A 26903-nucleotide genomic window follows, 5' to 3' on the forward strand; every position below is an offset into this window, starting at 1 on the left:
TTGCTCATGCAGTTCCCTCTTGTACCCTCCACTCACGCCGTACTTTCTGCGGTGTATTATCAAATCATGAGAGAGAAGTGCAGTAAGAGCTCCCTGAATTGCAGCAGGATGATTCTTTATTCTCCACTAAGAGTTACCTTGCTGTGAGACAGGACAAGTGCTGTTCTTGCTACACAAAGAAATAAATTTCAACTAGGCTTCATGTAACTACTCTTCCCCTATTTAAATTCAGTTTTCCTAGCATTTGCCATAAGACAAAGTACTCAAATTCTCTGGCCCAAGCCTGTGTTTATTGATGTACAACAGTTACGCTAAGACATGTAGTTCCTTTTTTCACTCGGTGAACATAACAGAGCTGCAGTAGCAAAGACAGTCTCTGGTGGAGCACAGTGCTAACTGCTGATACTGAGCACATGGCTCCCTTGTCCAAGTTTGCTCTCTTCAAGCCTGGAGTTGTTTCTGATGGTATTGACCTGTGATTTAATCTGGAGGAGAACAGTGTCCCTCTGCAGCTGAGTGCACTAGCTCTGCTGAACTGTCCTAGAAGAATTTCACAGTTTTGCCTTCAGCCTAGCACAGGCTTATACACTGAGACAGGGAGAGGTTTCTGAGAGCTGCTCAACTACCAGTAGATCAGGAACACTATATATGTGAATCATAGCCCCAGCTCTATTCATAGAGTTAATGTTTCCATAAGCAGGTACTTAGAATTACAGTGAAATAACTGAAGAATCTTTAATTAGAAGAGACTAGACTAGCTCTACTGCTGGTGGCTGATAACACGGATGTTCCTTAGGTAAAATGTCACAATTTTATTAGAAATAACAATGTGGATCATAGTTCAATATTAAAGAGTGAGAAATACTTTATTCTACCAAAGCCATAATTCATTTCAGCAGCTGCGCAGCAGCAATATCTCCATGTCCCACTTTCAGGATTGCCCTAGGTCACCCCATTTCTGGGTGGGGGCTGAGCATTAAGGGACAGATCACCTTCCAGCCATCAGGTTGTTAAACATCATCCTCCAGCAGAATCCAGCTTTGAAAATGCTATGTCAAATACCTCTTTGTAGTGCTCAACAAAATGCACTTCTAGTCCTTCTGTAATGAATCCAGCAAGATCGTAATAATCCTTTTTGTTCTCTGATGGCAGAATAATACAGGTAACACCTGCCCTCTTTGCCTATGGGGAAAAGAAAGTTACAGTTTGTTGAGTCCTAGAAATCCATCAATCTACTAGAAACATGCTCTCCTGCTTTAGAAAGCAAGAACAAGAACAGTTATTTAGGAGCATGATCTGGCTTTACTCTGTTCTTTGAAGAGCAGCAGGGCATTACTTATAGGAGATATCACTAAAGATGGATCATGTTCTAGATCTCCCCAAGCCCCCAAAACACACTCTCCAGTCCCACCTTCTCAGCTGCAGGGACAGCTGAAGTGGGAGGTAGTTTAGTAGGACTATGTCAACACATTGGGGGATTGTTTAGACCAATTCATACTATTTTACAGAGTTTTAGAAGGCTGTTCCAACTTGGGTGAGGATAAACCCTGCAATCAAAGGAAAAATTACAAACAGCTTATCAGACCAACCCACCACATCAATATGCGTGACCCATAGCACCATTCTACAGAACCTTTTGATATGGACACCTGCATCAGAAGGAGCACAGAAAGTGGAACCCAATCCTCAAGTGGCAGGTTTGGACCCACTCACTTTATGGGTGATCCTGCACTTACCCCTGTGTGGCCACTCACGCTGCTGCAAGTGCAGCCAGTCATCAGTGCCACAAACATCCCTACCATATGCTAGTCCTTCTGTAATGACTACCACAAAACAAAATGCAAAATTACCCATTTTAAAGCCACATGAGGACAAGGAATCACATTGCACAAGGCTGTAGCCCAAACAGATTTGGGGACAGAACACTGATGCAAAGCCCCAGCTCAACAGGCTACTGAAAGAGCTAACACCATTCTTGAAGACAGAAAAATGTGTGTGATGCAAGGCTGATGTAGGCAGGAGCTGTGCAGATGAAAAGCACCGAGAGATTCAATGCTTGGGAAAGAATTCTGAAAACTGCAAAGGGTTGAAACCAAAAAAGCAAGCACCACTATAAATCCAGTGCTTGCAAGAGTATTTCAGAGGACTCAGTCTATATAGCTTACTTAAAATAAAAGAAAAAAAGGATTAAGTAACTTGATTATGATGTACAAAGAAACTTCACAGGGGAAAATGCAAGATACTAAAAGTAAGTTCCATCTAAACCAGAAAAACATAGGGATATCTGTATGAAATTTTAAGTCAGACAAATTCAAGCTGGAACTAGGGAACAGAGCCTTAATGTTAAGGATGATACCTTATGGATACTGTCAAATCTACACTGGATGCCCTCCTTAAACAGGCACTTCAACCCAGCACAGATTATTGGACCATACCAGTCTGTGACAGAGGAGACAGCTTTAACAGCCAAATGATCCCTTCCACCCTTAATTCTACCAGTCTAGTAACCAGATCAGCACAGATGCTGGGGCACAAAGCCTGGGGTCCCATCTCCTTCCTCACAGCCACAGACACAGGCAAGATCCCCCTGTTCCCCCAGCAGGCTTCTCCACAGTGTATATTGCGTCATTGCCTCTCCCACTACAGGAGCAAGCACTCTGGTTGTCCCAGGCACCACTGAGTCAAATCCAGGGCTCTCTCCCACAGATGATGCACAGAGACAAGATAAGAGCTCTTACCGCAATAGTCTTCTCCTTGATTCCACCAACAGGAAGAATTTTTCCAGTTAATGACACCTCTCCAGTCATGGCCACGTTCTGCCTCACTGGGCAATTCATGGCTAGCGATAGCAAAGCTGTTACTATAGTACACCCTGCACTCGGTCCGTCCTTTGGTGTTGCTCCCTGTTTAAAAAAAAAAAATAAAAAAAAGCACAACCCCCCTGCCTTTAGCTCATTCAAAGAGTAGCAAAGCCAGACAATACCTTTGTCATTGCTGTTTTAACATGGTCCCAGTTTCAGGGGGTCTCACAAAGGTTTTTGTGAAAGTGTCACTGATGGAATCCTGCTATTTGAATTGGCCAATCTATTAACAATGATGTCAGTCCTCATCTTATTCGTGAGGAATAATCCATGAGTCTACAATTTGGTTTCTGGCCTGATGCCACCACAATACTCATCGGGCTCAGGACTTTGAATAAGCAACATGAGCAAAAAAAAAAAAAAAAAAGGCATGAATACTTTGAAGCTTTTTGTTGACCTAAGCCAACCATGGAAACAAGTAAGAGAGGTCAGCATCACGATGGAAGAGAGCATCAAGAGTCACAAAATAGTGGAGGACAATACTGAAAAATCATTCAAGGCAGAAAAGATAATTCCATTTAGAAAGGCCAACAAAATCCAGGCCAAAACTAGTAACAGTCTGGATTTATCTGAGATCAAACATCTTTGAGATAAGAGCAGAAGAAATGAATGTTGGAGAGGGAGTACAGGCAGAGATAACATCTGCTGTTCTCTGATCCTCCAGGAAAATGAACACACAGATAACAACCAAGTAAGTACCTCGACAGACACAGAGCAAGCTGCAACAAGGAGACTACAGACTAGGTTAAAGCATGCATGCCTCGGAAGCAAAGCTTGGGCACAGTGATAGTACAAACTTTGTCTTCAGTAAAGCACCTGCCCAAAGCCTCTTACACAGTGTATGAGCCCCTCTGAGCATTATGTGCATTTATTTTCAGTCCCAAACAGTGGAAAAATGCAATCACTGCCATTATATGTATTAGGAACCATGGCATAGAGACCAAGAGTAGTATTTTCAATTATGTGTAAATGACCTGAAGCCTTTTTGAAGGCCTCGTAACACAGAGACCTAAACTTTGGTTTCCTTGTAGCTGCATACAAGCTTTTTCCAAATCACTTATCTCTACGCCATGGTTTCCCCACCTGCACAGCAGGGCCAACAGCTACAACAAAAGTCTAGGATTCCTTACAGCATTATCCAAGCCCCTGTTTTATCGCCACATGCTTGCTGCAGAAAGGAATGGAAACATAGCTCATAAGAATGCTTTCACAGGATCCTGAGGAAAATGTCTTCTTTTCTGTGTTTTACTGCTAAAAGAGGGCATTCTGCACAACGTATGGACAAATGAAGTGCTTTCCAGCTTCATGGCTAAGGGAGCAAACCAGCCTAGCTGCTATGCATGCTCTGTGAATTCTGCATCAGTTTACCTCTGGCACATGCAAGTGGATATGGGAAGACATGAGAAAGTCATTGTTGGGGTCCTTCTGCATCAGAAAAGCTCTTGCAAACGTGTAAGCTATTTTGGCACTCTCTTTCATGACATCTCCCAGTTGCCCTGTTACTTCAAGGGACCCATCCTTGTTCTCCTTGTCTTTGGGTCGCCTCAGGGATGTTTCAACAAACAGAGTAGAACCTCCTAAGAAAGAAAAACAACATCCTGAGAAAAGTTAAAGGAAAATCAAACCAGAAGGTTTTGGTGATGCAGAAGCAGTGTCAGGAATTTGGAACTGGAGCTCTCTGATGAGATGCTAGCTCTTGGGTAAAAAGCAGTTGAAACATGCTCTCCGAATCCCTTCAGAAAGGCTAGCTAGAAATCTCAACAGCACTGCACTGACAGTCTCCATTCATTGCTTCTTTGGACTTCACACTCCACTGATACAGATGCAACCCCTATTTAGTGGAAATAATCAGCTCTTATAATGGTTTCAGGGTCTTTGTAGCCAAAAAGTAAGATGACCTCATACCGTAACACACTTCTAGCCAGTTCAGCTTTCCAGTGTCAGACATCTACCTACCTTCTCCGCCATACTGATCATTTCCCTCTTAACTACTTCAATTCTACCCAAGGTCAATTAGAGTATGCAGGCGTCATATCCTTTGCTGTGTGCTGTATTTCCATACTGTGATGTACATAAGCCCCCAAGTTACCAGGGGAGTAATCCGATGAATGGTAACCAGCCAACTGCGCCCACCCCAACAGAGTGCTAGAATACCTGTATCTGCCCTTGACATTGAAAGCCAAGTCAGTGTTGCGACATCATTGAAGAGATACAGCACGCCTCAGCTGTGCCGTAAGTCAGAATGGCACCTCCTGCTTTTAACGAAGCAGGTCTTGTCCCCTCTGAAAAGGCCTATGCTTTTAGTCATTGCTGTTCCTAATCTATGTGGTTCATACAGGATACGGAGCATAAAGAGAAAACATGCTGGCCTGAACCTAAAATGAGCCTGGGTAAGGGAGTAAGAAAAGGTCCCTTCTTCAGGGATGAAGAAGTGAGGATCTAAAAGGCCACAGAAGTTAATTTTACTGGTGCCAGTAAAAGAACTTCACTGGACTCAGTAGGGAAAATTCAGTTTGACTATCACATTCAATATTTGAAAAAATTATATGGAAATGTAGACGTTAACCCAAAAGTCATTTTGTCTCACCCATAGCTGTCCAGGCCAGACCCATCACTACTCCTGGAGGAGTGGTTTCATACATGCGATCCACAGTGAAGATGGGCTTTCCTACAAAGTCCTGCAGGTTTTCAGGTGTTACTTGGACCGTCTCTGCTTCTCCACTCACAATTTTATAGGCAGATTTCCTCAGTACCTGAGCGAGACAGTAGTTTGTTTCTGTAGAAAAAGCTGAGAAGGCTGAAGCACAGTGGTCATGGTTACACACAACTTTCCCTCACCTTTTCTACTTGCTTCTGCAGATTCCTCACCCCACTCTCTCTGCAGTACTGCTTGATGAGAACAGTCAGGACATCTGATGTGATTTTGGCTTTGTTTTCATCCAAGCCACACAGAACTCGTGCTTGAGGGACTAAGTACCTCTGAAAGAAATCATCCCCCACATCCTTCTGTTAGTATTTGTGACAAAAGCCTGGTGGTTCCAATTCACTCAACTTCATTCTGCTGTTAGCTCAATGACATTTTCTGGAGTCCACAGCCTATGGAACACTGGAGTTACTGAACACTGGCTGTTCAAATCAGAGGAACTCTGTCCAAAATGCCATGTGCATAATTTTTTTTGCACACAGTTGGATGTAAATATTGAAAGGGTTAAATCCCTGACAATCCCTGACTAAGACCTTACTGTGAGTTTCACTGGCATCCTTGTTCTCTTTTGCTCTCTTCCCCTGCAAAGATAGTTTTAGTTATCTGCTGAGCAGAGTTGATGATAGGACATTTCCTGTGACTTCTTACCTCATAGGACTAAACAGGCCTCGAGCAAGCTCGTTAGGCTTCCTAATTAAATCACTGATAACAGGAACTCGGGATGTTTGTGCCGAAGATAAGCACCAAAGAACTAGTTTAAATCAATCCCCTTATGACATTCTGAGGCCGAAGGACTGATGAGCTAACTCAGTGACTATATATGGACAAAGGAAGCCCAAAGTTCAACTAATGGACAACATGAGGAAGACTATGGAAGACCACTGGGAGGGTGAAAAGACCCTAACCCTAATTTTACTGCGCATGCTTGGACTATGTAAATGAATTCTGGGAACTCATCACCATAAAACTGCCCTTTTCAGGAAATCTGATGAATATGTATGATTTTTCTGTGTGAACTGATATGCTGTGCTAACCTGGTGGAGCACTTGTGGCGGAGCGATCCCCAGTGCTGCCCAGCACTGCAATAAAGAATACCTGCTTAATAGTCATCCCGACTACTGAGTCCTGATTTCGGCTTTTCATGGCAACAATACGTAAGCCTGAATCTGCCAAAAACATTTTATCAGATGTAATTCACAGTGCATCAGTGGTTTCTCTTACCTCTGCAATTGCAAGTTTCTCTTCTGCTACGTATCCTGATACATTGATCACTTCCATTCTATCCCGCAGTGGCTCTGGAATGGTTTCCGTTACATTAGCAGTACAAATAAAAAGTACCTAGAAATATTACAAGATCCTATTAAGCATTTTCATTAACCTGCTGCTTTAGTCCAAGCAATAGTTCTTCAGTTCTGTGCTTCGCTGTCTGAAGGGCCGGAGCAAGATCATCTTCTCTGTGGAATCTAGTTTTTATTACAGGAAAAGTTTGGGATTTTAGAACTATGTAGTAGGATGTTCCCTACCCCCAAAACAAATGTTTAGAAATACACACAGCACAAACTGGGAAATTGGAATGGTCCAATATGCACCAGGAAACTATTTGCCCAGGGAGATCTAGATCTCACTTCTAAGTTATGTCTACCTTCTACGAAGTTAGCACAGAAGCGGCCAAATTATGTATATATATTTCTAATCCATCAATTCTGCAATTAATGTAAGCTGCACAAAAAGTGCAACAGTGTGTGAAGACAACCAATTTCAAAAGCTTGACAGCAGCATGAGGCCACCTCACTTGATAGGAACTCTGCCAATTATTACGTAGAAGAAAAACTCCTGTCTTTTCTAAGCTGAGACCATGCACCTTTGTGTCCCTAGCTCTACAGGGAGTTAGGGCTATAGGACATACGCTGGTGATCGTGTTCTCTTAGGTACAGACACTTGGGTTAAAGGCTGCTCCTGCAGAGACAGCCCTATACCACTCGTGTCTCAATCCCATCTGTCTGACTTTCCAACTGACTAAAACATCAGCATCTTTTCATGGACAGGAAATCTCTGCATTGGTACACATTCATACATTCCAGCTCTACAACCTCTGCAGAAGAGAGAAATACCTTTGATAAATCCACAGGAACATCAAGGTAATGATCCAAGAAGTTAGAGTTCTGTTCTGGGTCCAACAGCTCTAGAAGGGCTGAGGATGGATCCCCTTGATATCCTCTTCCTATTTTATCCACCTATGGGAGAAAAACTTTAAATGCTCTAAGTAGTTTCTCACCACAATAAATTCTCACACAAAGATTCTGTAAAGGCTCCATCTGAAAATCTTCATGTGTTTGTTCATAAACAGCCACTACCAGTCTACTAGTTTTCTGTGCATTCACCCAAGTCCCCACTATCCTACCATGTGAGCACATGACACACCTGACAAGACACAGGACTTTAACAGTGTTGTAGAGAAGCACCTTGAAGTCTCAGGGAGTGTGCATACAATCAAAAGCAAGTGAATTATTATGGATTAGTGGGCTACTACTCGTTAAGCTAAGCTAAGCTATAGTCACAGACCAGAATACTTATTCCCCAGTGGGAGGGCTACAGGTGCTAGCTTATACCATTTCCCTAATATGTAAGCTAAGACACTCTCCTTACTCTGTCCAAGGTGCAGAGTGCCTATACACAGCCACTCATCACAGCTCAGCTAGTGGCCTCTGCTGCTTTCACAGAATCATAGACTGATTGAGGCTGGTAGGGACTTCTCGAGGTCATCCTGTCCAACCCCACTGCTCAAGCAGGGCCACCGAGAGCCGGCTGCCCAGGACCTGTCCAAGGTTGTTGTCTCTTTCAGCATTGTTCATGTCCTCAGAAGAAGAGGTCACAACAGGGCTGCTCTCCACTGCTTTTTCTCCCTAAAGAGCAGCATTAACTAGATGCATATAATGCAATTTGCTACTACGGCCAATGCAAGGCTCCTCACCACTTAAGTGCCATGACCTAGAGGTTTCATTACCTTTCAAATCAAGATACTCATTGGTTACATTACATGGCAACTCATTACCCAGTTTCTTGGTCCTCCATACCATTCCCAAGACATCTGCTGTTGGTCTTTCCCAGGTCTAGCCACACACAAGGCGGCTAGAGAGACCTTTCGTCTATTCCGAACACCTGCTATTATATCCTATCCTTATTTGCTTTTCCACAAAGCAGTAGGCTGGTAGCCCTGTCTCATTTATTCTCAAATCAGACCACAAACTGACTGTAAGCACCTTTTTTGTTATAGTCTTGCTTTAGACCTGCTGAGAGAGTGACTCTAATAATCACATGGGCAATAGTGGTTTTGTGCACAATGATGTACCCACACCTAGATAGGGAACACAAGAGCTACTGAGCCTCTGACTATCCAGCCAGCTCCATTAGGATCCTCACAATCCAAATAACTGCAATTTAATGAGAACGGCACAACTGAAATATTAAAGTTGAAGCCTGTCGTAGGAAGAGAAAACAAAGGGTCTAAGGTATCACTGTCACCCAAAGAACTTGAGAGCCCAGCCTCATTTAAAAAAAAAAAAAAACCCTGGGATTTTTAGGAGAGTTACTGCTTCACCCTTCCTATTGGGGTTAAGAATTGATACATGTTTTTAAGAGCAAAAACTAGAAGAAAGACAAGATACATCACCTCATCAATCAGTATAAGTGGATTCTCTGTCTTGGTCTTCTTCAGACACTGGATGATTTTTCCTGGCATTGCTCCAACATATGTCCTCCTGTTTTACCAGAGACTGTATTTAGGGAACCATTGTAAAGTACAGCACACATCACACAACATAGCATGCAGCTGATGGAACAGGTATATCCTGCTGGGAAACAAGTCTATATTTCTTCTACATCTATCAAAAGTATTCTCCATCATGATACTAAGCACCAAGACTCACCTAGTCTGTTTCTAGTAGAGATCATTACCAAGGATGAGGAAAAGGCTGAGGTACTTAATGCCTTCTTTGCCTCAGTCTTTAATAGTCAGACCAGTTATCCCCAGGGAATTCAGCCCCCTGAGCAGGAAGACAGGGACGGAGAGCAGAATAAACCCCCTATAATCGAGGAGGAAGCAGTTAATGACCTGCTACACTACCTGGACACTCACAAGTCTATGGGACCAGATGGGATCCACCCAACGGTACGGAGGGAGCTGGCAGAGGAGCTTGCCAAGCCACTCTCCATCATTTATCAGCAGTCCTGGTTAACAGACGAGGTCCCAGACAACTGGAGGCTTGCCAATGTGACACCCATCTACAAGAAAGGCCAGAAGGAGGATCCAGGGAACTACAGGCCTGTCAGCCTGACCTCGGTACCAGGGAAAATTACGGAGCGGTTCATCTTGAGTGCGCTCAACAGGCATATGCAGGCCAACCAGGGGATCAGGCCCAGCCAGCATGGGTTCATGAAAGGCAGGTCCTGCTTGACCAACTTGATCTCCTTCTACAACCAGGTGATGTGCCTAGTGGATGAGGGAAAGGCTGTGGATGTTGTCTCCCTGGAATTTAGTAAAGCCTTTGACACTGTCTCCCACAGCATTCTCCTGGAGAAGCTGGCATCTCATGGCTTGGATGGGTATACTCTTTGCTGGGTAAAAACCTGGCTGGATGGCCAAGCCCAGAGAGTTGTCATGAATGGAGTTAAATCCAGTTGGCAGCCGGTCACCAGTGGTGTTCCCCAGGGCTTGGTACTGGGGCCAGTTCTGTTTAATATCTTTATCAATGATCTGGATGAGGGGATCGAGTGCACCCTCAGTAAGTTTGCAGATGACACCAAATTGGGCAGGAGTGTTGATCTGCTTGAGGGTAGGAAGGCTCTACAGAGGGACCTGGACAGGCTGGATCGATGGGCCGAGGCCAATTGTATGGGGTTCAACAAGGTCAAGTGTAGGGTCCTGCACTTGGGTCACAACAACCCCATGCAACGCTACAGGCTTGGCGAAGAGTGGCTGGAAAGCTGCCCAGCAGAAAAGGACCTGGGGGTGCTGGTCAACAGCCAGATGAATATGAGCCAGCAGTGTGGCCAGGTGGCCAAGAAAGCCAATGGCATCCTGCCTTGTGGGGTGGGTTTTGGTCTCTTCTCCCAAGTAACTAGCAATAGGATGAGAGGAAATGGCCTCAAGTTGCATCAGGAGAGGTTTAGATCGGATATTAGGAAAAATTTTTTTACTGAAAGGGTGGTCAAGGATTGGAACAGGCTGCCCAGAGGGGTGGTGGAGTCACCATCCCTAGAGGAGTTCAAAAAACATATAGATGTGGCACTTCAGGACATGGCTTAGTAGGCATGGAGGTGTTGGGTTGATGGTTGGACTAGATGATCCTAGAGGTCTTTTCCAACCTTAATGATTCTATGATTCTATCAGACATGAATTTTGGCAGAATACTCCCGACTGCAGTTTTTATCTTTAGTTTTAACCACTTTTAAATAAGAGGGAAGCAAAGAGGTAAGGCTGAGAACAGAGATATTTGAATAGTGACTTCTTATTTTTTGGGTGAAGAAACATTAGAAAAGGGAACGTTTCATTCCCTCGGTAGCGACAAAAAAGGAAGATCGGTGTAAATCAAGAGATACACTGAAGGAACAAACTGCTATTAGCAAAACACAATCTTTCTGCTAGAGGGAACTGGCATCCAGGAACATGCAGAAGCAGAGCAAGAAGGTAACAACAGAGTGAATGCCAAGAGGCACAGAGCAGAGAACATCCTGAAAAGTATGTAAAATATTTTTCTCTGCTTCTGTATCATATAGGGCAGAACCTCGCAGGTTCAATTCATACTGCAGAACAGCTACACTTACTAGTTTGAAAACACTGCTAGTTTTGTTTTCAGGTGTATGTGGAAGGAAAATAAACCCATGGCAGGGTCAGATTTACTGATTTTTGTATTCACGTCTTCTTGTTCTCCCCATGAATACTCGTTCCCAAGTCTTCCTCATGCAGCACCTCCCTCCTGATTATTCAGAAAACAAGTCTCAATCATACCTGAACACGTGAATGACCCTGTTCAAACTGTCACCATTCTCTAGTGCTGGCATTTATAGGCAGAAATGAATTAGCATTTGGCATAAGTCCAGTGCTTTTGGGTAGCTCACACAGCTTTTCAAAGATCTCCCATAAGCATACACAAGAAGCAGGAAGCGAATGCACTTAGAGACACAAATATGATTATGTTCCAAACTCTGCCCTTTGCTATCCTTTTCACTTCTTCCTATATCCCAACTCCTGTCAGCAAGGGTTGGCGGAACAGAAGTGAAAATTACACCCATTGTCCAACTTCAGTTAGGTTCCTATTTTGACAACATTAGTAAAAATTGCTGGATAGAGAAACTGCTCCAGTTACACTGACCTATGTCCTTTTATTTCTGCTACATCAGTCATCCCTCCAACGCTGAAGCGGAAGTACTCTCTGTTTAGGGCTCTGGCAATGGAGCGGGCAATGCTGGTTTTGCCAACCCCAGGGGGGCCATAAAAACATAGGATCTTCCCCTGGGTGGATCCTCGCAGCTGACTGACTGCTATAAATTCCTGCAGAACAAATGAAGCACCAGTAGTGAACAGAGGGCAACTGCAGCAACACCAAAACATATTTGTTATCAGGTCAAGCAACAATTACAAAACACACATCATACACAAAACTGGTCCTCAAAGGAGTTGTGGAGGGCAAGGGAAGAAGCTAAGTAAGGATTCTGGTGCAACTCTTTTCCCTCTGGTTATTTACACACTTGGTTGTCCCTGGGTTTTGTGGTCTGTACTCATCTCACCGGAAGAAGCAGTGTCTCCCTCCACTGTCTTGGAGTGGGAAGAGAGACTTCTAGTTCTTGTCCCAGCTTCCTTAGTTCTCACCTGAGTCTCTCAAGCTACACGTGAGCATCTCCTACTGTACCACTTCTTCTTTGCCAAGTTAAACTTGCATCTTTTCACACTCCTATGCGAGGCAACCCTCAAATAACACTCAGCAGTTGAGAAATCGAAAGATCACAGTTCAGAACTGAAGTCTCAACTGCTCATACGCTTACAGTGGAGAAATCACCGTGCGAGTGGGCAGAGAGATGTGGTTCCCCGGTAACAAGCCGGTTATTTAGTAAAGATGAGCCTTGAACTCTATCACCTTACAGCACTGAACTCCACAGCAATACTATACAAGGACAATAGCACCAATCTAATTCGGGCTCAAACTTGCAGAGATATTTCTCAGTACCTTAAAGTCATCAACCTCGCTTATATTGCTACAACTGGGGAATCTCCTCTGCGTGGAATTAATCACATCAATAATCAAAGCCACACACCTGTATGATGCAACTCAATCTATTTCTGTATAAAGGCTGGGCCTAGTCAGCATGAATAGTGCTGACTTAGTGCAACAACAATAGTGCAACAACAGGCTTACCATAAATCATTCAAAATAATAAATCACATAGCAAGATTTAGTCACAAGTCTTGGGTACTACTAGGGAAAGAAGCCCCCTTTGGCTGTCAGCGAGGAAATACTTCACAACCTTTATCTTTTTCTAGAAGAGACTGGAACAAAGCAATTTAATAAAAGCAAAATCCCACAATGTCTAAGAATTTACTATTCATTATATGTAATGACATTGTACTGTTAGCTTAGGAGATGCCTATATGGGTTCTGTGCACAACAATTACTGAGGTGGCCTAAGTACCATCAGTGCTGTCCCCAAGGTAACACAAAGCTCTGCTAAATACAGCATGTGGGAACACTAAGAGAAACTGCCTTACTGCACTCTTTGGAAGGAAATGGTCAAGTTGAAGGCTAGCTACACTCAACGGCTTCACCAAGTCTGCTAAGCTCTCACCACGATTTGTTAATGCAAAGCCGGTATCTGCACCTGTCTTCCCTCCACTGGGCACTTTCACGCACTTGCCCAGTATGATACAAATCCTGCCAGCACTGGGATTGTCTTCCACTGCTTGAATGTGTTGGATGGCTACAAGGAGGAACCTATTTCTGTCCCCTGGAAAGGAAGGCAGTTCCCACAGCAAGTTGTTGAAGTTGTTGCAACCTGTTGCAAGTATCTACTCTTACCTAAAACAGCTTCCCTAACCACAGCAAGCTCAGGCGGGACATCCTCAGGCAAAAGTGACAGAAGTTGTGGAACAAGGCAACACTGAAAACTACCCTGTCTGCTTATATGAGGGCTGTATTGCACAGACTATAAACCCTTGAATATTCAACACAGCTCTGGGGACAGGTAAAGGTTGTGAGGCAAACACGCATCTTAGCTAACTTCCCTCCCTCTTAATTTTAGAAGTACGAGTAGAGGTTCAGTATCTTTTGGAAAGGCAGTAACTTTGCCAGTCAAGCGGAACCATTTTAATAGTCTCTGAACAAACTGATTAAAATCCAGAGACTGCTTCCCTTGGACACTTATTCACTTGCTCAGCATTAAGTAGCAAAACTGTATATTGCTGTTCAAAATCAGAATGAGACATCATTGCCACGAGTAATTAAAGACATTAACTGATCACCAGAACATTCCATTCTTTGATTCAGCTTTCTGTTTGATCCATGAATTAATACAAATTAAATGGAGAGCTGCAATCTGAAACACAAGCAAAATGCCTGATGCTAAGCAGAATGTGAAATGGGACACACTGCCTTTTCCTGCCTTACCAGAATTCGCTTCTTGACATCATCCATTCCATAATGATCCTCCTCCAGAACTGCTCGGGCTCTGGTCAGCTCCAGGTTCTCCTCGCTACACTTACCCCACGGGATGGATGTCAGCCAGTCCAAGTAGTTCCGTGTAACACTGACAGAAACACATAAATGAGAGTGATTTGACAACAACCAGCTCATGCCATCCTCTGCTGCCTTCCAAAATAACCTCATCCAGAACAAGTGGGGTATAAACTACTCATGGAAGGGAGACTATGAAAAGAACATCATTATCTGGGCAGTCATTGCTAACCTTTCGTTATGGTCTTAATTCCCTTGTCCCCCCATCCCCTCCCGCACCCCGAAGCTTTTTTTCAGAGATTTTCCTTGCCGGAGACAAAGAACCTCCAACATACCATGCAGAGACCTAGGCTTCTGCACACAAATTCCCTGTATGACTTTTTTGGTGTTCTGATTCTTGTCTGAAGACGAGCAGGATTGTTTCTAAGCTCTGCACTACTGTCAACTGTTTGGATCAGGTCACGAAACTTAAAAACAGAAAACCAGTTTTCTCTGTTTCCCAGTGGGCCAAGACAACATAAAGAAGATAGAATTCCTGGCTCAGAAGCAAGGAAAAACAGCTCGATGTACAATATGATAGGGAAAGGTTTAAGACTGGGAAATAAGGATGTTAGTGCAGAAGCTAGCAGTAGAGATAATAGTTTAAACAGACTGCTACTGAGGAGAACACAAGTGTGTAAAAGCAGCACTCATCTGTTCTAAAACTCTGCACACTCAGATCAGGGGTTCAAATGTACAGGGAGATCTGCAAGACGCAGGGAATAGTAAATTGTGTGCAGTCATGAACACAGAGAAGCCTTCTCATGCTTGGCTGGCTGGTCCCAGGATTCACTCTATGGCAGTCGCCACACCAAGAGAGCTTTGGCTTTTTTCTCCCAAGTATTTCCTTTGCAAACTTGCTGCCACTGTACTACTCTGAGGGAAAGGTACTATGCTGGCTGTGAAGCCCAGCATGTTTTTCCTAGCTTCCTCCCTCCTCCTCCTCCTAGTACATGATTATCAAGATGTTTCTCATCCAAATGACATGTCTGCCCTCAAACACAGTCTTTTACTCCATAAGAGATACTTTGTTTTAGAAGCAAAGATCCAGGACATTAAAGTGCTGATGAGTGCTGCTGCTGCTGCTATATTGTGTAGCACACACCACCTCAACACACAAGAAATGTTCAAAGCAAGCTCAGTTTCTGACAATGCATGTCACAGATGATATGGTAAAAGCTATTCACTCCTTTGCAATTGCAACCCTGCCCCAACACTTCAGGGACTACCTTGGGTAGCTTAGCCAATGTTAGCAACTAGCTTCTCTCACATCTAATGAAAACACCTAAGTACAAGAGAGAAGAGCCAAAATCAAGGGCTGAAGGAATCACTGCACATTTCATGAGGGGTAAGGAACTGCACAGTTCTTATCCACAGCATTAGGCTGCAAGAGAAGACCTAAAGTGATCAAAAGAAGTAAATTACAGTAAAACATAGGAGATCTGGAGAACAATCCTATAGCTAGGATGTGATCATATGCTACATTCAGGGAAAACAACTATGACAAAAAGAGAAAAAAAACTCTTAAGGTAAGAGCTTCACAGAATTGTGTTGATTTCTCTCATTCTCCCAACTAACCCTGATAGCAGAGGACACAGCCATGCACTCACTTGAATTCTGAGGAGTGATTATCCAGCAAGCCCAACTTGTTCAACTCTTCATCAATCACATCCATGACGTGTTTTGGCACTACCAGCTCCTTTAGTCGCTCACGGAATTTCTCTTCTATAGCATCCTTGTCCTCTTTTTCCAGACCTAGCTCTTTCTTAATGATCTTCAATTGCTCTTGGAGAAGATATTTGCGATGTGTTTGCTTGATCTTCTCCTCAACCTAGAGACAGCAACAAATACAGTAACCATTCTGATCCTGGCACAACCACTCAAACATCAAATGCTTCCAAATACTTCTCAGTTATCACAGAATCACAGAATCACAGAATCATATAGGTTGGAAAAGACCTTTAAGATCATCGAGTCCAACCATAAACCTAACACTGCCAAAAACCATCACTACACCATGTCTCTAAGTACCTCATCCAAACGTCCTTTAAATACCTCCAGGGATGGCGACTCAACCACTTCCCTGGGCAGTCTGTTCCAATGCTTGATAACCCTCTCGGTGAAGAAAAATTTCCTAATATCCAGTCTAAACCTCCCCTGGCGCAACTTGAGGCCATTTCCTCTTGTCCTATCACTTGTTACCTGGGAGAAGAGACCGACCCCCACCTCTCTACAACCTCCTTTCAGGTAGTTGTAGAGAGCGATGAGGTCTCCCCTCAGCCTCCTTTTCTCCAGGCTAAACAGTCCCAGCTCCCTCAGCCGCTCCTCATAAGACTTCTGCTCCAGACAATGGAGTTATGACTCTCTCAGCAACTGAAAATACTACTCGGAAATAATTTGCAGCATGTTCTAATATAAAAAGTGACTTTATGATGTACTCCGGCTTCCTCCACCTCTCAGTGGCCTCCGCTGGCCATGATTCAGTAGTACTTCAATGTTTTGTTTATGTTGGGGAGACCAAAAGCTGGGCAGAGTAAGCCACACGTGATCTCCCTAGTGCCAAATAGAGGGGAATAACCACTTCCCTCAACCTGCTGTCTACACAAGTGCAAATAGAGCCCAGTATGCAGTTGGCCTTCCTCACCACAAGGACAGACTGCTAATTCATGGTCAGGTTCCTGTACATCAGGTCCTCAAAGTCCTTTTTTGCAAAGCTATTTTCTATCCAGTTGGCACCCAGCCTGTCTTGTTGCACAGAACTATTCCAACCCAGGTGTGGGACTATGAATTTCTCTTTGCTGAACTTGAGGAGGTTCTTATCAACTCCTTGAGGGACACCACTAGTAGCTAGCTGCAGTTAGACTTTATAGCGTTGATCACAAGCCTTTCTGCTCAGTAGTCTAGCCAATTTTTTCACCCACCTTTACTACATCCTTCCAGTCTGTAACATCCCAATTTGGTCATAAGAATACTATGGCTGACCACAACAAAGACCTTGCTAATGTCAAGGTATACAACAGTTATTGTTCTCCCTTTGTGCTCTAGGCCTTCCTATCAGAGAAGGCAATCAGGTTGATGAGGCACAGTCTGCTCTTGGAAAATCCTTTCTGGCTCTTCCAAATCATGTCCTCCTTCATTTGCCTGTAAAGGGCTTCCAGGAAGATTTTCCCCATTATCTTCCCAGGGATTGAGGGCAGGCTGACATGTCTGTAGTCTCCCCAATTCTCTTTCTTGAAGGTGGGCATTTATCTTTTTCCACTTACCAGGCACCTCCCCAGTCACCACAATGTTTTAAAGATGATTGAGACAACAAAATAATGACATTGATAAGCCTTCTCAGCACCCTTGGATGCATCCCATCTGGTCCCACAGACTGCACGTGCACAATTTGCTTAAGAAGTCTCCAACAATTCCTACCCTGGTTCAAAAGCATTTTCCACTTAACATTAATTTTAAAAGCCCCAATTATTGGGAGTTAATAAATGCAGGAACTTTTCACTCAGTATACACAAATCTTTGTACTTCACAAATCTTTGTACTTCATATACTTCGTTACCATCTTGATGCAGTTATTGCATTCTGATTAAAACTTACAACAGTCACGAACAACTGCAGTTCACAGTGGTTAGCAGAGGGTCTTTTAAAATAACACCGTGCTATTTACAGTATTATGTGCTATATACAGTATTATGCTGTATATTTTTACACAGATGCTTGGTGAACTGCAGTCCTCTAGGATTTACCTGCTTGCATGAAATTACAACTTGGACACATTTTAATAGCAGATGCTGTAGCCTCACGTCTTGTTACTTTTATAACGTGCATGAAAAATCAAATTTCTAACAGAAGAAGAAAAAAGAATATTAAATCTTAACTCTAAAATAACCTCCCTTTAGAGTGTGTACCGTTGTCTTGCTTTAAAATTCTTCACTGGCCATGCTAAGCATCACAGTGGTGGACATGATATATATACATACAAAGTATGTGTTACTTGAAAAACTTACCTCCCTTCCAAGACGCTGCTGAAGTTTGCTCAGCTCATATTCCTTCTTTAGAAGGGAAAGGGCTTTGTAAAGTCGTTTGGGAATCTGGAAAAGATAGACACAAAATGATGTTTCAGACATTGTACTCTTGGCAACTCCCTGTGAGAAAGGGAGAAGAAAAAGCTCCCAATAGGTTGTCTGGGAGAACTCTCCAGCACCTGCAGATGTAAAAAGATGAACTGTGTAGCAATTCCACAGCATGCAACCAATGAGCGAAAGACAATAATTTGCCACCAAAGATGCAGAGCATCCAGCCTTTCCCTTAAGGCAAGTTATTAATGACTTACTATATCCTTCAACAGGAACCTAGTCACTGATAATAACCTATCATCAAACATAGTACTGAAGTACTCTCTGTACTGAGGCTGGTAAAGAAACCATAACATATAACAGACACACTTTTGATTCAGTTAGCATAGCTTTAGTTAAAAGCTTCATCTTACACTGGTTTCTTCCAAGATGTCTTGAAGTTCTTGCGACTCTGCCCCTGTTAGTGCTGCACCCATGTCACTCAGATAGATAGGGTTATCTACCACACGTTGTCCAGCCTGCATCATCTGAAGTACAGACTCTCTGAAAAAATGGTAATAAACCCCAAAATGCTCAGTAAACTTTTACATTCATAAGGGAGTATCCTTATAGTTATTTACGTGTTTTGACAGAGTAAAGAAATGAAATGCAGCTCAGTTTCATAGCAAAATAACTCTTTTTTTTAAATTTGACTAGCCAATACTCAGTAACAAACACATAAATCACTTCATAAAAGGAATGATCACTGATAAATAAAACCAAATATATGAAATGCGCTCTTAGCGGTTATGTAAAATTTTTGCGTGCCAGTATGCCAAGACTCTTACTGTGCTCATATTACATGGATCTGACCACAATACTTATTGCAGTGAGCTCCACTTAGACCCAGATCACCTGCCATAGGACTTATCATCCTACCTTGTATTTAAGTTTCACATCGCGTTTTCAAAACTTCCCCTCTGTTTTGAAAGACGGATGATAAAGCTTGCATCCAAGAACAAAATTCTAGGTGACGATTCAGCAAATATCTCTTCTTCATTACAGCAAAAGGACAAGTGGAATAGAAAATCTCAGCGTACTCCAGCCTAAGAACATGCTGTTTCCAAAGCAGGGCAACAAGGGAAATACATACCTGTACAAGGGGTTCAAGGCAATGATATCCCGGATTGTTTTGACAATTTCTGCAGTAAGTGCCTATAAACACAACAAAGATTTAATCAACAACAAGACTGGAAAAAGACAGACAAGGCCTCAGTACAAATATGACATTCCCCAACCTCTTCAGCACGGGAGCACAGAAATACAGCCCCTGGCCACCCATCTGCAATGCTGTGCTGTAATGGTAATTGGCGCTGGGGCAGTTATTCCTCCTGGGAGACAAGGAAAGGCAAGAAGGGCTATAGGCTGGCTTCCTGCATGCACAAAATTTAACTGGTTCTTAGCCAGAAGATATGATCAGGTTGACCCCTCAAGTCACCTTGGAGCAAAGACTCAGTTTGATAGAGGATATTACACAGATTCAAGCACAGCCCAACCTCTTCATTCAGCAACTTTTTGAAGTGACTGGTTCTAAGGAATTGAGCTGCTGTAATGACAAATCATTATTTTCATATACTCCCCTCATCCAGTGACTGTGAGGAGGAGGAACTGGTTTCTGAGGCCTGAAATTAGAGCCTGATTTTAGAACTCTTCCTTTTAAGCAAGAAAAGTAGGTACAACTCTACAGGACAAGTCCAGACTTGCATGATTAATTCACTCACTTTAACCTCTTCTGTGATCTGAAAATCTTCATGAACCACATTCTCTACTTCTACCATGAGAACTTCCTGCGAGGAAGCAGCTACAGGATCTAGTACCACTTCCACAGCTTGGTCCTTTGGTCCAGGCTCCTCTTCAGCCTCTTTCTTAGAGCGCTTCTGTTTCTTTCTAACTTTCTGTTTGTTCTCAGGCTCCTCAGGCTCAACCTCTAGTTGCTTGTTTATACGAATTCTGAAAACCAAAAGAAATTGGCTACAATCAATTCTCCTCTGTTATAGGTGATTTCAGCTCTTCAGCAAGAAAAGGAAAGAGTCTAAGTTATATTTTTGAGTAAACTAAAATTTCAAACTTCGATAAAGGTGACTGATTGTACGTGTTTTGACAAGATTTAGCTTTTGGTTCATTTTGTCAAAATAAGGCTTGATTTAGTAGAACAGTAATAATCAAGTGGTGGATACTGATAGGACTTACTAAGTAAATTTACAATAAGTAAGTTGCCATACAAAAAAGTTAACTGACCATGGAATTAGCCTATTGGTGTGTGAATGAGAGGCCAAGGGGAGCTGACAGCACTTTTATCATAAACTGTGTTAGCTTAAACCAGTTGCAGAACTACAACACAGATTTCTAATGATTAAAAGAAAAATAATCTAAATAATGTTGGTGAACGTACATGTGCACACAAAGGTCAACATCACAGACTGGCTGACTTCTCAGTGAGAAGTTGCAGCACATGAATAGAACAATTAACAAGGCACCGTTTTTAGTATGTCTGCTCAGGAGCTGGTTTCTCTAGCTACATGAACGAACAACTCTGATGTGGATTCATACCCTCTTCTTGTCTCTCCTGAAAAGCAACTTCACTGTTTCACTTTAATTTTGAATACAATGTTCTGCTTTTTTGATTTTCTGATTCTCAGCAATCAATCTCTCTGCTTTAAACCACATCTGCTGCATTATCTACTGTAATACTAACTATTATACACCATGTGTACAACAGACCTTGAAGTAATTCCATACCTAGACATTTGAAATTTTGGTCTATTACACAAAGAGATTTCCTAGATTATGATTTTGAAAGAGATCAAACCCACAATATATTCCACAACAATTGAGTATTAATCCCTAAAAGGGACAGGCTAGATCACATGGCATAATCACCTTCCAAAAAATTAGTTTCCCTGTTACTGTTTTTAAACTTTACTGAATTTTGCCTGCTGTGCATACAACCTCACGTCAGACATTTTCAGTACAGATTATGACCTACAGTTCTCCAGAAAGGGATCAAAATCTTGCCCTTCTCCACTGGCTTAAAAGGTTTCCCCACTAAAGATGAGTGCTAGACAAACACTCAGGAACTGCAATAGCCTTTGACAAAGTGCTCTTACTAGGCTGTGAATATGGAGTCCAAAAAAACCTGGTGATGTAGCAGACTCCCAGCTCACCAGGTAACTGCCATTACATGCAGGGTGTAGGTCTTATTTTCCATGTGATCTACTTCAAAAAATAAGACCTCCTCAACTACTCCAACTGTCTGCCACTAGCAACTTTTGACTAATTTTGACTACTCTTGTCAACAGAATACAGTCACAATGAAGTTCAAAAACATTTTCTGGAGGGTGGGGGTTGCTGGTGGTGGAAATCAGTTGCTGGGTAGAAGAACATCCCCTCACAGGGCAACTGGAAAAGAGACTGGCAGCAGCCAGCTGGCCAGTCAGCATGTAAATGTCTCTGGATTGACTACAGAAGCTGCTGCCCTGACCCAGAATGCATGCTAGAAGGTGTATGAGGAGAGCTAAGGAAGTATTTAGAAATGAGAGGACCCACACTTGCAGGACACCACATTTCATATTTTGGCTGCTGATATAAGAGTTTCCTTTTCTATATTTTTCCTCATAAATGCAGCATGCTCCTCAGATCTGATATTCAGTGTGGTTCCTGTGGACATGACTGACCAGTGCTGTGTGTCTCAATCAAATAAATAAAGACCAATTCCCCACAACTTCCAAGTTATAGGGAAATATTTCTATTCCAAGTAAACCAAACCCAATAGCTTCCTATTTCCAAAATGTGATCAAACAAGGTTGTGCTTTGATAATGCAGCAGGACATCTAAGACTTAATTTGGAAAGGAGATGACTTGCAAATGCACGCAAATTCAGCTTTGAGAAATACTGCCCATTCTTTGCTGTCCAGAACAAATGCACCTGAAGCAAAGTGAGTAGAAGAAAAAAGCAATGCTTCAAAGCAAAACCCACCCTGAATCTGTCTCCTCTGCCATGTTTCTGTCCTTGTATTTTCCCTTCTAATGGAAATTAATTATTTGATGCTTTTAAAACCACAGTTGTATATTGTCTTACCTCAAAATACTTGGCACAAACAGCTAAACCTCTATTCCCAACAATAATCCTATTTCTTCAATTCAGTTCTGGGACAAGATTATGTAGACAAGACATAATTACAGTCCTGGACCACTTTTTTTTTTTTTTAAAGCAAAAATACTGGCTTGAATTAGTTCCAGAGAATTTCTTTCACCATTACTGAACCTTGCTGTACTTGTCAAAGAAACTGCTAAACTTCAGCTTAATGAATGCTTGGCTGCATCACGTTAGAGTTTATATGAGAATGACACGCACTAGCTCTTCCTTTTTGGGGCTAACCTGTCACATCTGTAATAGTACATAGAATATTGGGGCTGGAGCACCAGAGCACTATCAGGATACGTAGTGGTAACAAAGCAAAAGCTTGCCATACACGAGTTGTGTATGAAAATGCATATACGTGGTGAAAACAATAAAGGGATATATCTGTTTATAAAGAAGTCTGGTGAGATGCAGTGGAAGTACAAGTAATTACCTTCGGTGTCCCATGACTATCATACGCAACTTGTCTCCAAGGTCCTGCATTTCATGAATCTGTACAAAAGTTCCCATCTGGTAGATTTCATTCAGATCCTCGACCACATCAGATTCATTGCTATTGAGGAAAGAGATTGAAGTAGACATTCAGAATCTTGAGAAAGCAGGTAAGATTAAAAAGGAAAGAAACAATCACTGGTTGCAGAACTTTAAAGTGGACTCAGAAGCAAAGACACTTCACTTTATCCCTACTGTTACCACCATGTAGCCCCTTTCCAAATCACCCAACTACCTGGATGGTTCATCTCCCTCCCAAATACTAATAGTCTTTTCTAAAGCAAGACTCAAGCTCCTAGCAGTGCTGGTGGTGGCAATGAAAACTGTCATAGTAAGAGGATGGTCCAAGCCCATATACAATTTATGTAATAGTATCCAAGGCAGGGAATTTCAGATCATAGCTTTTAGTGTAAATGTACTGGAAATAGCTTATTTTACAATTTTTAAAAAGATCAAGAGAAACGACTTACTTATCATCCTTTTTAAGAAAAACACCAGCATAAGGCTGGGCAAGACGAACTTTCCTCCTCAGCAGCTCAACCAGCTTCTTATTTTTTACCTAGGACAACAATAGGTATGAAGTCAGAGGTGGATTTTCCAGAAGTTTTGCACCCTCAGTGTGTAAGGCCAGGCATGGTGACACCCTATGACTGAATTATGAAGTCTAATCTCGGATTTTTCTAGTCTTGCCCTCATTAGGGGACAGTAATATGGAAGTGGAAGAATATTAGAGAAACATGAAATTTGAGTATTTAAAGCAAGTCACCGAGTACATAAGACAAACTCAAAGGCAGGGGGAGAAAGTAGGCCTAATCTGTGTAAGTCTTACAAACAAGAAACCTCTCAGTCACTTGAACAACACTTTATAAGAGTTTCTGTGGCTATCACTGTTCCCTTCTCCTTCCGTACCTGTACGTCCCAGCTCTCCACTCCTACTGGGGAGGTAGCTCAATGTTCCCCATCAATTGCCTGAATTCTGCCCACCCACCCTAGTTTAAATCCTCTTCTCCAAAGCCCCCTCTGTTCAATTGCTCTGCTACACCCACCAGCCTACCTCAGTCCCTGCTTTGAGTCCCAGCCAGTATTTCTTCCTGCTTTACTTTATTACTCCCCTCTGCTCTCTGGATGCCACACATCTGTCCCTGGCAGATCTCCCAGCAGCACTGTAAGTATTATCACAGCAGACTGAACCCTCAGAGACCAAGAAAATGTCTCCTCGTGAATTTTGCTGCTGCATGAAGTCACACTGCTGACCACTGAGTGTTCTTTCAAAGTGATGGACATAAGCTGCATTGCTCAATGCTTTTGACAATAAACAACATGGTCTTGACAGAGCAGCGTGAGCAATACCACTGTTGTTGGCCTATTCTAATCTTGGCGCACCTATTTTAATTTTGCACCATGTCTAGCAAAACTATGCTTGCCAGTGTCACAGACATTAACAGAAAGAAGAAAATCAATAATTCCATATTCACTGTAGAGACCTCACAGTGTCAGGAAATAAAGTATTAAATGGCAGCACAATGAATGCGCAGGATAAGAGAGAGCATTTAATAATTATCTTACCGTAAAATACTATTGACCTATGCATTGAAATTAACGACTTATACATAAAAGTGTCATACGATTGCATGCCTAAAAATCATAATAATAATAATATATAATCTTTTCCTTCCCCCAACGCATCTAGAAAGACACTAAAAGTTGCACATATTAGATTTGGACATGCAAAAAATACTACAGTAGAAATAACATTATGATAAATAACACCACAGGACCAGGAAACTATTGATTCAGTTCTTGTTACATTTACTTGAAAATCAGATTGGTAAAACACTAGCGAGGAACAAAAATATGTGTACTTGTTCCAAAATGATTGCATTTCAGGAGGAAAAAATATTTCTGGCCTGTGAGCTCAAGTCACGTATCAAAGATCAAATTTATGGCTCTTAAAAATATATATAGAGGTGCACAGGGGAAAGATCGCACTCTGAAATTTCGAGATTACCATCCCCATCTCTCAGCACCCTCTCCCACCATAGCAGTGTTGCTCTATACTGAATTCCTGCTTTCTTCTTGCAGCTCACAGTTTACTGCCTTCACAAATATTGTTCTTGGTGCTATGACACAAGCCCATGAAGCTAAATCAAGGACACATTTGCTTAACCTTCAGAAAAAGAACACGGAGAAGACAGCAAGCTCTGAAAGAGTTTCTGCGTGAATCACTGACCTTCCCCGTTAGAAGCAGCGCTACCAACTCTGATGCAATACTTATGAAACCAAAAGTCCGTACCTACCCCAAAAGAAACCACTATTCCAATATGGTCAGGCTATATAGTTAGAAACAAACACTAAGAAGCAGAAGGCCGTAGAGCGTCACACACCTTGCTACCCTCCCCAGCACTCTACGATTAAAAGAAACCCGTAAAGACAAAGAGTATGGCTTTGAGGAGAAAAGCACCTCGGTATTACCAGAAGCCGGGAGACGAGCTCACGCCCCTGGGCGCCTGGTCACGGACGGTTACACGCCCACCGGAAAACCCCGGCCGAAAAGACCGCGTCCCCCCTTTAAGGGCTCTCCGCCAAGGCCAGGCAACCCCACACTCGGCAGCCAGGCGCAAAACCGCCCCGGAGCCATCGCACGCCGCACGGTTCCGGCACCCCTCGGCGGCGGTACTGCTCTCCTCTTCCAGCCGAGCCGGCTGGGGCGGCGAGGGCGAGCCTGCGGCCCCAGGACCGCCCCGCCGGGCCGCGGGCGGGCCGGGCTCGGCGGCCCCTCACCTCGATGATCTTGATGAAGCGCGGGAAGACGGGGTTGCGCGTCACGGCGATGAGAGGGACGTTGGGGAAATGCTCCGGGACGAGCAGCGGCGTCAGCGCCGTCATGACCGGCCCGGCCCCGCCAGCGTCCGCCCCGCCGCCGCCGCTACCGTCCTCGCCGCCGCCGCCGCCCTCCAGCGCGTCGCCCCCCGCCAGGCCGCCGGGGCTCAGCTGGTGCCATCGCGGGCCAGTGCTGAAGGCGGCGCGGGCCGGCGGCGCGGAGCCCAGCGGGGCCGGGGGGGCCGCGGAAGAGGCGGCCGCCAAGACGCGGCGCCGCGCGGGCCCCAGCAGCGCCGGCCGCCAGCGCCCGCACAGCCGCAAGCAGCGGGCGGCCGCCATGCTGCCGGCGCGCGCCCCTGCGACACTTCCGCTCCTCTCCCCTCCCCGCCCCGCCGCGGCGCGCAGGCTCCGGCAGCGCCAGGGCCCACCTTGCTGAGGGGCGCGTGGCGGCGCGCACGTCTGAGCCCTCCTGGGGGTCGCGGGTTCGCGCCCCGACCCCGGCCGAGCGCTGCTTGCGTGCGGGAGCGCGGCGGGGGCTGGGAGGGATTTCTGGGGGGACAGGCAGCGGCCGGGTTCCCGCGCTCTCCTGAGGTGACTCTTCACCGCGGCCGTGGGTCAGCCCGGCCACCCACTGAGCCTCACCACTCCCTGGCAGGGGTAGTGGGTGCACAGAAGCCAAACCATCCTGGCTGAAACGAGTGGAGAGACGTGGAGGGAAAGAGGTATGCGGCCAAAAAGCCAAAAATGAAAGAAACTCCACTGTAGAAAGGGCTCAGGGGATCCCATGAATGTGTCTTTGGCCACTGTCCCAACCTTACCCTCAGTAGGCCAAGATCTCAGTGGTCACCTAGAGCCGGTTGCCCAGGACCATGTCCAGACAGCTTTTGAATATCTCCATGAATGGAGACCCGACAGCCTCTCTGGGCAGCCTGTGCCAGTGCTCAGTCACCCTCACAGTAAAAAAGTATTTCCTTGTTTTAAGAGGGAATCTCCTGTGCTTCAGTTTGTGCC

The 26903-nt window shown here is 43.9% G+C and overlaps 1 protein-coding gene across 4 annotated transcripts; it reads right to left on the reverse strand.

The window, feature by feature from the left end:
* Positions 1 to 840: 840 nt before the first annotated feature.
* Positions 841 to 26246, reverse strand: LONP1 (lon peptidase 1, mitochondrial). 4 transcript variants are annotated; one of them, XM_075523906.1, is made up of 18 exons: positions 25854 to 26246; positions 23543 to 23631; positions 23014 to 23133; positions 20161 to 20389; positions 19533 to 19594; positions 18814 to 18943; positions 18332 to 18415; positions 15938 to 16158; positions 14223 to 14361; positions 11937 to 12115; positions 9236 to 9323; positions 7677 to 7799; positions 6787 to 6903; positions 5700 to 5840; positions 5449 to 5614; positions 4230 to 4438; positions 2739 to 2903; positions 841 to 1182 (listed from the first exon to the last, which is right to left on the reverse strand). In XM_075523906.1, the coding sequence occupies exons 1-18, from the start codon at positions 26229 to 26231 to the stop codon at positions 1018 to 1020; spliced, it is 2805 nt and encodes a 934-aa protein (XP_075380021.1). In that variant the 5' UTR covers positions 26232 to 26246; the 3' UTR covers positions 841 to 1017. The 4 variants fall into 4 exon arrangements, with proteins under 4 accessions (XP_075380021.1, XP_075380022.1, XP_075380024.1 ...); XM_075523907.1 differs by lacking the exon at positions 25854 to 26246 and adding an exon at positions 25545 to 25597; XM_075523909.1 differs by lacking the exon at positions 25854 to 26246 and adding an exon at positions 25534 to 25552.
* Positions 26247 to 26903: the final 657 nt, after the last annotated feature.

The sequence above is a fragment of the Mycteria americana genome, chromosome 24 (genome assembly GCF_035582795.1).
Source record: "Mycteria americana isolate JAX WOST 10 ecotype Jacksonville Zoo and Gardens chromosome 24, USCA_MyAme_1.0, whole genome shotgun sequence".
NCBI classification, from domain to species: domain Eukaryota; kingdom Metazoa; phylum Chordata; class Aves; order Ciconiiformes; family Ciconiidae; genus Mycteria; species Mycteria americana.

Coding starts and splice junctions, on each gene's coding strand:
- LONP1 (XM_075523906.1), bottom strand. CDS start 26,231: ATGGCGGCCGCCCGCTGCTTGCGGCTGTGCGGGCGCTGGCGGCCGGCG. Junction 16,159..18,331: donor AGCAGCGTCTTGGAAGGGAG/GTAAGTTTTTCA, acceptor TGCTGTCTCTAG/GTTGAGGAGAAGATCAAGCA. Junction 5,615..5,699: donor TGCAGAAGCAAGTAGAAAAG/GTGAGGGAAAGT, acceptor TGTCTCGCTCAG/GTACTGAGGAAATCTGCCTA.